General features: G+C 70.4%; 2 protein-coding genes across 3 annotated transcripts in view; one reads left to right on the forward strand and one right to left on the reverse strand.

The window, feature by feature from the left end:
• SLC7A7 (solute carrier family 7 member 7) overlaps positions 1-1,672 on the forward strand; it is a 3,390-nt gene extending 1,718 nt beyond the window's left edge. Inside the window, exons 2-4 of the mRNA XM_074969428.1 lie at positions 6-29; positions 469-652; positions 1,435-1,672. Of these exons, the coding sequence (XP_074825529.1) occupies positions 6-29; positions 469-652; positions 1,435-1,520 (294 nt within the window). The 3' untranslated portion in view covers positions 1,521-1,672. The remainder of the gene's footprint in view (positions 1-5; positions 30-468; positions 653-1,434) is intronic.
• Positions 1,673-1,987: 315 nt separating this feature from the next.
• On the reverse strand, positions 1,988-9,589 carry OXA1L (OXA1L mitochondrial inner membrane insertase). Of its 2 annotated transcripts, none has more exons than XM_074969331.1 (10): positions 9,440-9,589; positions 8,933-9,052; positions 6,310-6,502; positions 4,181-4,324; positions 3,760-3,845; positions 3,396-3,560; positions 2,752-2,856; positions 2,496-2,610; positions 2,335-2,415; positions 1,988-2,219 (listed from the first exon to the last, which is right to left on the reverse strand). In XM_074969331.1, exons 1-10 carry the CDS (start codon positions 9,524-9,526, stop codon positions 2,110-2,112), a joined length of 1,206 nt encoding a protein of 401 aa, XP_074825432.1. In that variant the 5' UTR covers positions 9,527-9,589; the 3' UTR covers positions 1,988-2,109. The 2 variants fall into 2 exon arrangements, with proteins under 2 accessions (XP_074825432.1, XP_074825431.1); XM_074969330.1 differs by having other exon boundaries at positions 2,496-2,658; positions 9,440-9,588.
• Positions 9,590-10,924: the final 1,335 nt, after the last annotated feature.

A 10,924-nucleotide genomic window follows, 5' to 3' on the forward strand; every position in this document is an offset into this window, starting at 1 on the left:
GGGAGCCCGACAGGCCCCGCCCACTCAAGGTAAGGCCCCACCCCCTCCCACAATCCTCTGGGAACAGTGTCTCCCCTCTGACTCCCTGCCCATCCCACAATGCCTTGGGGCAGCGTCTCCCCCCATGGGCTCCCTTCCTGGCCCACAATGCCCTGGGGCTGCCCCTGGGCGGCCGCTCTCCCCTGGCCCCCCGGGCCCTGCCAGCCCCGCCGTGCCCCTGGGCGGCCGCTCTCCCCTGGCCCCCCGGCCCCCTGCTGGCCCCGCCGTGCCCCTGGGCGGCCGCTCTCCCCTGGCCCCCCGGCCCCCTGCTGGCCCCGCCGTGCCCCTGGGCGGCCGCTCTCCCCTGGCCCCCCGGCCCCCTGCTGGCCCCGCCGTGCCCCTGGGCGGCCGCTCTCCCCTGGCCCCCCGGCCCCCTGCTGGCCCCGCCGTGCCCCTGGGCGGTGGCTCACCCCCTGGCTGTCTCCCCAGTTGAGCATCGTCTTCCCGCTGTTTTTCTGCCTGTGCACCGTGTTCCTGGTGGCCGTCCCGCTCTACACCGACCCCCTCAACTCGCTCATCGGCATCGGCATCGCGCTCTCGGGGCTGCCCGTCTACTTCCTGCTGGTGCGGAGCCCGGACACCCGCCGGCCCCGCTGGCTGCGGGCGGCCGTGGGTGAGTGAGACCCCGCCGGCGCCCCCCGCTCCCGACCCACAACCCCCCCCCGGCCCTGCCGGCGCCCCCTGCTCCCGACCCGCAGCCCTGCCGGCGCCCCCCGCTCCCGACCCGCAGCCCCCCAGCTCCGCCGGCGCCCCCTGCTCCCGACCCGCAGCCCTGCCGGCGCCCCCCGCTCCTGACCCACAGCCCCCACCGGCCCCACAACCCCCCAGCCCCCCTCGCTCCCAAACCGCAGCCCCGCCGGCGGCCCCCGCTCCCGACCCACAGCCCCCCAGCCCCGCCAGCACCCCTTGCTCCCGACCCGCAGCCCCGCCGGCCCCACCCACTCCCGACCCACAACCCCCCAGCCCCGGCAGCGCCCCTCGCTCCCGACCCACAGCCCCCCAGCCCCGCTGGCGCCCCCCGCTCCCAACCCGCAGCCCCCGCCGGTGCCTCCCGCTCCCGACCCACAACCCCTCAGCCCCGCCGGCGGCCCTCGCTCCCGACCCGCAGTCCCCCAGCCCCGCCGGCGCCTCCCGCTCCCGACCCGCAGTCCCCCAGCCCCGCCGGCGCCTCCCGCTCCCGACCCACGACCCCCCAGCCCCGCCAGCACCCCTCGCTCCCGACCCGCAGCCCCGCCGGCCCCACCCGTTCCCAACCTGCAGCCCCCGCCAGCCCGGCCCGGTGCCCCTCACTCCTGACCCGCAGTCCCTGCTAGCCCAGCCTTGGACCCCCCCAGCTGTACTATGCCCCTCACTCCTGACCCACAGCCCCCACTAACTGTCCCGCTCTCTCTGCAGCCGGCGTCTCCCGCCACATCCAGCTGCTGTGCCGGGCCGTGGTGACGGAGCTGGACCCTGACGACAGTCGCCCCAAATCCCAGTGACGGAGCCAGTGGGGAAGGGGCACCTTCCCTCCCCCACAGACCCACTCCTCCTCTTTAATTTATTGGTCCCCTCGACCCCGGTGTCGGGGCACCACCAGCCCCCCCTTGCCCCGGAGGCAGCTGCTACCAATAAACCAGCATCACTCCAGTCACAGCCGGCTCCGGGTGTCATCTGTCCGCTCCCTGCCCTCCCCCAGAGAACCCCGCCTCTCCCCCCGGAGATCCCCTTCCTCCTCCTCTGCCCCATCACTGGGTTCCCAGTTCCCCCCATGCACTGCGCTCCCTGCCTCTCTCCTGCCCCATAGCCCCTTCTGCCTCCTGTCCCCCAACCTGGGAATGAGCCCCTCAATCTCGCCCCCACGCTCCCCCCAACAAGACCTCAGTCCGCGCACTCCCCTGCCCCCCAGTAGTAGAGGGGTCTCCAACCCTACCCCACCACCCAAGCAGAGTCCAATGGCACCAGCGGGTGGGTGATGAGTCCTTTATTGGCTCAGACCCACCCCCTGAGCAGAGTCCGGATTGGGGGGGGGGTGCCCCCTGGTGGCGGTTCTGAGGTCCTGGGGGTCCAGCGATGTCTGTGGGGCAGGTCTCAGCCCAGCGTGTCCTGCCAGGGCCTCTTTGGGCGGGGGCTGGAGCTGGTGCTGCTGGCCCCACCTTCCTGCTGCAAGGGGTTGTGGGAGAAGGTCTGGCGCAGAGGTCCTGGGGGGAGAGATGGGGTGAGATGGGTTGGGGGGGGACACCCCTCTGGGGCAGTGGCCCGAGCATGCAGGGGGGGGTCCCACAGCTGCAGGGGTTGGGGGGGGGGGGCACAGACCTTTCGCGGCCAGGGCGAGGTGATTCTTGACCCGCCGCTCACGCTCCTGCAGCTGCTGGGCCAGCTGGGCGTCCTTCCAGCCTGCGGGGGATGGGAGGGAGGGAGGGAGGGGTTAGCCCCCGCCTGTGCTGAGCCCCCCCCCCCCCCCCCGGGTCACTCACCGGCCCGCAGGCTCTGGACGAAGCCCTGGCGCGCGGGCAGCAGGGCCGGGTCATGCTGGACGCGGTCGGGGATGCGGAGCCGGGCGCGGACGGCCGGGACCCGCAGGAGCCCGACCTGCGCCAGGGAGAACAGGTTGGATGTCAGCCAGTAGGTGAAGACGGCCTGGGGGAGACGGGGCAGTGTCAGGTGGGTGCTGGGGGGAGATCGGGGCCAGGCCCCCCCCCGGCTGTCCTTCTCCCCCCCGGAGGCTCTCACCGTGGGGAAGCTGATGGTCAGCGGCAGGATCACCAGCGGCATCACCCGGAAAACCGTCTTCATCACCTTCAGGTTGGGGTTGTCCACTCCGGACTCCGCCCCCAGCTGCCGGGGTGGGGGTGGGGGACACACAGAGGGGCAGGGTTAGAGACAGGCCCCACCCCCAGAGACACGCCCCCACCAAACAAAAAGCAACCCAACTGAGGCTCGTTTCCTGTAGGCCTTCTAGTATTCTTGTAGCACCCCAGGCCAGAGCAGCCAACTGGCTCGTTGTTTCCTGTAGGCCCTACACTATTATTGTCCTGCCCTGGCCAGCTGGGTACAGCCGCCAACTGGCCCTTTATTTATGATCCTTTCTAGCATATTACTGTAAGTCCTACGCGATCGTCATTCCTCTGCTGGCCAGCCAGGGGTGTGAGAGCAGAGCCCCGCCCTTCACCCCCCGCTTCCCTTCGCAGTGCGTTTACAGGAGCCCCACCACCCTTTCTTTATTGTAGGTCCTATATTATTTTCATCCCTCTCCCAGGCAGCGGGGGTGCTCCAGCGTAATGAGCACAGTCCTGCCCTTCGCCCGTTTACAGCCAGCTCCTGGCTCCCTTGTTTCGTGTAGGTCCTACACTACCACGCACCCCCCCCAGGCTCACCTCCAGGATAAGCCACATGGTGCCGGTGACGACGAGGGGCAGGACGTAGAGGGGGTCGGCTGCCGTCAGATCCACGAACCATGCCAGGCCGCCGCTCTGCATGCTGGGCACGGGCAGGGCGGCCATCTCCCGCAGTGCGATGAAAAACGAGATAAAGACGGGGGCCTGGAGCAGGGGCAGAGACGAGGGTCAGAGCCATGGAGAGATGGGGGGCTGTGGGTTGGGAGTAAGGGGCACCGGCAGGGCCAGGCTAGCAGGGGCTGCAGGTCGTGAGTGAGGGGCACCGGCAGGGCTGGGCTAGCAGGGGGCTGCGGGTCAGCAGTGAGGGGGAGGGCGGGGCCTTAGGCAGGGGGCAGAGCCTTACCTGGACAAGCGGCACCAGGAACCCCCGTAGGGGGTTGACGTCGTGGGCCTTCTGGTACAGATTCAGTTCCGAATACGACTTGGAGACTGGGAGGAGGAAGGGGGAGTTAGGGGCTCGGCTCTGATCTCTCAGCCCTCCACAAACCCCCTCCCCTAAAGCCCCCAAGCTCCTCCCCTCCCAATGTCTGCACTATCTCAGAGGCCCTTAGGCTCCTCCCCTTGACCCCAGGAGTCACCTTCCTGGCTCCCAAGCCCCGCCCTTGGCTCTAGACTCCACCCTTCAACCCTCAGGCTCCTCCCCCTCTTGCTGACTCCACCCACTTCCTGCCAAGTTTCTACCCCCATCCCTTGTCTCCATCCCCCTTATCTCCCCACCCACCCCAGGTCCCTCCCCCTCCCTTGGCTCCACCCCCAGCCCTCACACTCAAACTGGTTGCCGGAGCGCTTGGCGTCCTGCATGCGCTGCGTGAGCCGGGTGATCTCGGGCAGGTGGTTGTTCAGCTTGGCGGCCTCCCGCTGCCCCTTCACGATGAGCGGGAAGACCAGGCAGCGCGCCGCCACCGTGCCTGGAGAAGAGAGCGTTACCCACAATGCACCGGGCAGCGCGCCCCCACCGTGCCCAGGGAGAGAGCGTTACCCACAATGCACCGGGCAGCACGCCCCCACCGTGCCTGGAGAAGAGAGCGTTACCCACAATGCACCGGGCAGCGCTCCCCCACCGTGACCGGGCAGAGAGCGTTACCCACACTGCACCGGGCAGCGCGCCCCCCCCGTGCCTGGAGAAGAGAGCGTTACCCACACTGCACCGGGCAGCGCGCCCCCACCGTGCCTGGAGAAGAGAGCGTTACCCACCGGGCAGCGCGCCCCCACCATGCCTGGAGAAGAGAGCGTTACCCACAATGCACCGGGCAGCGCACCGCCACCGTGCCTGGAGGAGAGAGCGTTACCCACAATGCACCGGGCAGCGCGCCCCCACCGTGCCTAGAGGAGAGAGCGTTACCCACAACGCACCGGGCAGCGCGCCCCCACCGTGACCGGGCAGAGAGCGTTACCCACACTGCACCGGGCAGCGCGCCCCCACCGTGCCCGGAGAGAGAGCGTTACCCACACTGCACCGGGCAGCGCGCCGCCACCGTGCCTGGAGAAGAGAGCGTTACCCACACTGCACCGGGCAGCGCGCCGCCACCGTGCCTGGAGAAGAGAGCGTTACCCACAATGCACCGGGCAGCGCGCCGCCACCGTGCCTGGAGGAGAGAGCGTTACCCACAATGCACCGGGCAGCGCGCCCCCACCGTGCCTGGAGAAGAGAGCTTTACCCACAATGCACCGGGCAGCGCGCCCCCACCGTGCCTGGAGAAGAGAGCGTTACCCACAATGCACCGGGCAGCGCGCCCCCACCGTGCCCAGGGAGAGAGCGTTACCCACAATGCACCGGGCAGCACGCCCCCACCGTGCCTGGAGAAGAGAGCATTACCCACAATGCACCGGGCAGCGCGCCCCCACCGTGCCTGGAGGAGAGAGCGTTACCCACAATGCACCGGGCAGCGCGCCCCCACCGTGCCTGGAGAAGAGAGCGTTACCCACAATGCACCGGGCAGCGCGCCGCCACCGTGCCTGGAGAAGAGAGCGTTACCCACAATGCACCGGGCAGCGCGCCGCCACCGTGCCTGGAGGAGAGAGCGTTACCCACAATGCACCGGGCAGCGCGCCGCCACCGTGCCTGGAGGAGAGAGCGTTACCCACAATGCACCGGGCAGCACGCCCCCACCGTGCCCGGGGAGAGAGCATTACCCACAATGCACTGGGCAGCGCGCCCCCACCATGCCCGGGGAGAGAGCGTTACCCACAATGCACCGGGCAGCACGCCCCCACCGTGCCCGGGGAGAGAGCGTTACCCGCAATGCATCGGGCAGCGCACCCCCACTGTGCCTGGAGAAGAGAGCATTACCCACAATGCACCAGGCAGAGAGCGTTACCCACAATGCACCGGGCAGCGCGCCCCCACCGTGCCTGGAGAAGAGAGCATTACCCACAATGCACCGGGCAGCGCTCCCCCACTGGGCCCGGGCAGAGAGCGTTACCCACAATGCACCGGGCAGCGCGCCCCCACCGTGCCCGGGGAGAGAGCGTTACCCGCAATGCATCGGGCAGCGCACCCCCACTGTGCCTGGAGAAGAGAGCATTACCCACAATGCACCAGGCAGAGAGCGTTACCCACAATGCACCGGGCAGCGCGCCCCCACCGTGCCTGAAGAAGAGAGCATTACCCACAATGCACCGGGCAGCGCTCCCCCACTGGGCCCGGGCAGAGAGCGTTACCCACAATGCACCGGGCAGCGCGCCCCCACCGTGCCTGGAGAAGAAAGCGTCACCCACAAGGCAATGGGCAGACCTCCCCCGGGCCTGGTGGGGGAGATAGGATTACCCACAATGCACTGCAGAGGCTGCCCCCATACCTTGGGGGGGAGTGTCACCCACAGTGCATTGTGGGTAGCTCTCTCCAGACCTGGGGGTTACGCCCAGCGCCCCGCTATCCCAGCATGCCCCTCACCGGCCACAATGGCGCCCCACCAGGGCAGCCCCAGGTCGGCGTGCAGGAACTCCAGCAGGTTCTGGATCAGCCCCACGGGCGTGTAGGAGCCGAGCCCCAGCTCTGCCAGCCCCAGCTCCGGCACCTCCGCCAGCTCCCCCCCGGGCACTGTGCCCCCCAGGGCTGGGGGCGGAGCAGCCGCGGGGGGCAGCACCTGGGGAGAGGAGACAATGAGACAGAGGCACCCCTCGCTCTCAACCCACAGCACCAGCCTGGCCCTGCCCCACCAGTGCCCCTCACTCCCGACCCACAGCCCCCTGCCAGCCCAGCCCTGCCCCCCCACCCACCGCTGCCCCTCACTCCCGACCCGCAGCCCCCTGCCAGCCCAGCCCTGCCCCCCCGCACTGCTGCCCCTCACTCCTGACCCGCAACCCCCTGCCAGCCCAGCCCTGCCCCCCACCCACCGCTGCCTCTCACTCCCGACCCGCAACCCCCTGCCAGCCCAGCCCAGCCCTGCCCCCCCACCCACCGCTGCCCCTCACTCCCGACCCGCAACCCCCTGCCAGCCCAGCCCTGCCCCCCACCCACCGCTGCCCCTCACTCCCGACCCGCAACCCCCTGCCAGCCCAGCCCTGCCCCCCACCCACTGGTGCCCCTCACTCCCGACCCGCAGCCCCCTGCCAGCCCAGGCCTGCCCCCCCCCCCCCCACCGCTGCCCCTCACTCCCGACCCGCAGCCCCCTGCCAGCCCAGGCCTGCCCCCCCCTCCCGACCCGCAGCCCCCTGCCAGCCCAGGCCTGCCCCCCCCCCCCCACCGCTGCCCCTCACTCCCGACCCGCAGCCCCCTGCCAGCCCAGGCCTGCCCCCCCCCCCCCACCGCTGCCCCTCACTCCCGACCCGCAGCCCCCTGCCAGCCCAGGCCTGCCCCCCCCCCCCCACCGCTGCCCCTCACTCCCGACCCGCAGCCCCCTGCCAGCCCAGCCCTGCCCCCCCCCACTGCTGCCCCTCACTCCTGACTCGCAACCCCCTGCCAGCCCAGCCCTGCCCCCCCACCCACCGCTGCCCCTCACTCCCGACCCGCAACACCCTGCCAGCCCAGCCCTGCCCCCCACCCACCGCTGCCCCTCACTCCCGACCCGCAACCCCCTGCCAGCCCAGCCCTGCCCCCCACCCACTGGTGCCCCTCACTCCCGACCCGCAGCCCCCTGCCAGCCCAGGCCTGCCCCCCCCCCCCACCGCTGCCCCTCACTCCCGACCCGCAACCCCCTGCCAGCCCAGCCCAGCCCTGCCCCCCCACCCACCGCTGCCCCTCACTCCCGACCCGCAACCCCCTGCCAGCCCAGCCCTGCCCCCCACCCACCGCTGCCCCTCACTCCCGACCCGCAGCCCCCTGCCAGCCCAGGCCTGCCCCCCACCCACCGCTGCCCCTCACTCCCGACCCGCAGCCCCCTGCCAGCCCAGCCCTGCCCCCCCGCACTGCTGCCCCTCACTCCTGACCCGCAACCCCCTGCCAGCCCAGCCCTGCCCCCCACCCACCGCTGCCTCTCACTCCCGACCCGCAACCCCCTGCCAGCCCAGCCCAGCCCTGCCCCCCCACCCACCGCTGCCCCTCACTCCCGACCCGCAACCCCCTGCCAGCCCAGCCCTGCCCCCCACCCACCGCTGCCCCTCACTCCCGACCCGCAACCCCCTGCCAGCCCAGCCCTGCCCCCCACCCACTGGTGCCCCTCACTCCCGACCCGCAGCCCCCTGCCAGCCCAGGCCTGCCCCCCCCCCCACCGCTGCCCCTCACTCCCGACCCGCAGCCCCCTGCCAGCCCAGGCCTGCCCCCCCCTCCCGACCCGCAGCCCCCTGCCAGCCCAGGCCTGCCCCCCCCCCCCACCGCTGCCCCTCACTCCCGACCCGCAGCCCCCTGCCAGCCCAGGCCTGCCCCCCCCCCCCACCGCTGCCCCTCACTCCCGACCCGCAGCCCCCTGCCAGCCCAGCCCTGCCCCCCCCCACTGCTGCCCCTCACTCCCGACCCGCAACCCCCTGCCAGCCCAGCCCTGCCCCCCACCCACCGCTGCCTCTCACTCCCGACCCGCAACCCCCTGCCAGCCCAGCCCTGCCCCCCCACCCACCGCTGCCCCTCACTCCCGACCCGCAACCCCCTGCCAGCCCAGCCCTGCCCCCCACCCACCGCTGCCCCTCACTCCCGACCCGCAACCCCCTGCCAGCCCAGCCCTGCCCCCCACCCACTGGTGCCCCTCACTCCCGACCCGCAGCCCCCTGCCAGCCCAGGCCTGCCCCCCCCCCCCCCCCCCCACCGCTGCCCCTCACTCCCGACCCGCAACCCCCTGCCAGCCCAGCCCAGCCCAGCCCTGCCCCCCCACCCACCGCTGCCCCTCACTCCCGACCCGCAACCCCCTGCCAGCCCAGCCCTGCCCCCCACCCACCGCTGCCCCTCACTCCCGACCCGCAGCCCCCTGCCAGCCCAGGCCTGCCCCCCACCCACCGCTGCCCCTCACTCCCGACCCGCAGCCCCCTGCCAGCCCAGCCCTGCCCCCCCCCACCGCTGCCCCTCACTCCTGACCCGCAACCCCCTGCCAGCCCAGGCCTGCCCCCCACCCACCGCTGCCCCTCACTCCCGACCCGCAGCCCCTCACCTGGGCCGCGCTGCTCTGGCACCGGGCCGGGGGCGGCCGCAGGGCGAGTCGGAGGCGCAGGGGAGCCCCATGTGATGCGTTTCCATGGAGCCAGGCAGGGGGGGCCCCGCCCCTGTAGATCTGGGGGGAGAAAAGGGGAGAGGGGATTGGTGACCTTTGACCCCGTCATGCCAAGGATCAGGGCTCCCACTGGCCACCTGTGAACCCCGAGGGGAGGGTCACGACCCCTCCTCCACAGAGACCTTTGACCCCAGGCTGATCGCAGGTTAAGGCCCAAGGGGGCGTGTCTTTCCCTTTTCCGTGACGTCACCAGCGGGGTCATGCCCGCGAACCCCTCGTGCTCCCCCACCTCAGAGGTCACGACCTTCGACCTCTAAAGCACCGAGATGACCACGGCGGCGGGTCCCAAGCCCCAGACCACGTGACCCCCGGGGGTTCCCCCGCCCCGCTCCCCGCTTCCCTAAGGTCATGACCGCTGTGACGTCACAGGGTCCCCCCGGATCCCACCTGCGTGTGGAGCCCCCTGAGGAGCGGGACGAGCTCCGGGGGTCCCAGCCGGCGCCAGCCCCGTCTCCCAGCCGCACAAGCCGCCATGTTCGCGGGGAGGAGCCGCCCCCGGCCGCGCGCCCGCCTTCTGAGCCAGCGCAGTGCTGCATGCGACGCTGTGGCGAAGCGAGCGCAGCCATGTTGTTTATGGGCACGCATCACGTGTTGATACAGCTAGGCGCCATCTTGAGTGCGGGCAGTATCCCCACCTCCGGATTATGGGCAGCGGCCATCTTCGATGGTGGCAACAACCCGGCAACGCGTACGCGTGGGCGTGGGCGCCGTCCTGGCTGGCGGCGTCCGTCCGCGGCGTGTGTCAGCCATATTGAATGAGGGCAGCGTCCGAGTGTTCTTCAGAGGCAACCATGATGAGAAAGGGCTGGCGCGCGTGCGTGTTCGGAAGGCGGCCATGTTGGCTGAAGGCATGGTCACATGATTTGTTACCAAAGGCGGCCATATCGAGAAAGGGCAACGCCTCCATTGACCGGATGTCCGCCGGCAGCCATAGTGAATGTGGCAAAGCGTGGCTGAGGGCAGGTGTGGCGGCCATTTTGAGTGTGGTCTGTCCTGCGCAGATGTGCCTTTGATTGCATGGCGGCAGCCATATTTAATTTTGGCAAAGGACTCTTGGGGCCATTTTAGGTGAGGGCAAGGGGGCCTTTCGCCGGCCACCGGTCTGAGGGCGCCCTGGAGGCAGCCCTATTGGATGTGTCCCCAAAAAGTGACCTCAGACTTATACCCGAAACGTCTTAAAGGGACCGGCCCCGTGGCCTCCCCCCGGCAGCCACTAGCCCCCGCCCCCTTCCCAGAGCTGGGGAGAGAACCCAGGAGTCCGGGCTCCCAGGCTGAGACTCTGCCCTGGTTCCCCTGCACATCCACCCATGTGATCGATGCCACCACGTGCCCGCAATGCCCCCTGCCACGCCCGCTGGCCAACCGGACCCTCCCTGCGCCAGAGACTCCGGGACACACACCAGACGCCAGGGACGGGAACATTCACACCCCAGGCGGGGGCACGTCAACCTCCCCGGCCGCTCGACCTCGGGCCCCAGACTGGCGATTCCTCAACAGAAACCTTCAGCAACCGGCTCCAGCCAGAGACGGCTGAACGGGAATTAATTTGCAAACTGGATACAATTAACTTAAGCTTGAACAGAGACTGGGAGTGGATGGGTCATTACACAAAGTAAAACTATTTCCCCTTGTTTATTCCCCCCCACCCCCCCTTCCTCAGATGTTCTTGTCAACTGCTGGAAATGGCCAACCTTGATTATCACTACCTCCCCCACTGCAACTTGAGACCATTGCTCCTCGTTCTGTCGTCTGCTACCACTAAGAACAGTCCAGAGCCATCCTCTTTGGAACCCCCCTTCAGGTAGTTGAAAGCAGCTACCAAATCCCACCTCAGTGCTGCAGCCATCAACCCCAGCCAGCCCAGTGGCTGGG

Source organism: Natator depressus, chromosome 13 (genome assembly GCF_965152275.1).
Source record: "Natator depressus isolate rNatDep1 chromosome 13, rNatDep2.hap1, whole genome shotgun sequence".
In the NCBI taxonomy this organism is placed as follows: Eukaryota; Metazoa; Chordata; order Testudines; family Cheloniidae; genus Natator; species Natator depressus.

Coding starts and splice junctions, on each gene's coding strand:
- OXA1L (XM_074969330.1), bottom strand. CDS start 9,526: ATGGCGGCTTGTGCGGCTGGGAGACGGGGCTGGCGCCGGCTGGGACCC. Junction 9,053..9,439: donor TCAGGGGGCTCCACACGCAG/GTGGGATCCGGG, acceptor TTCTCCCCCCAG/ATCTACAGGGGCGGGGCCCC. Junction 2,857..3,395: donor CCATGTGGCTTATCCTGGAG/GTGAGCCTGGGG, acceptor CCACCCCGGCAG/CTGGGGGCGGAGTCCGGAGT.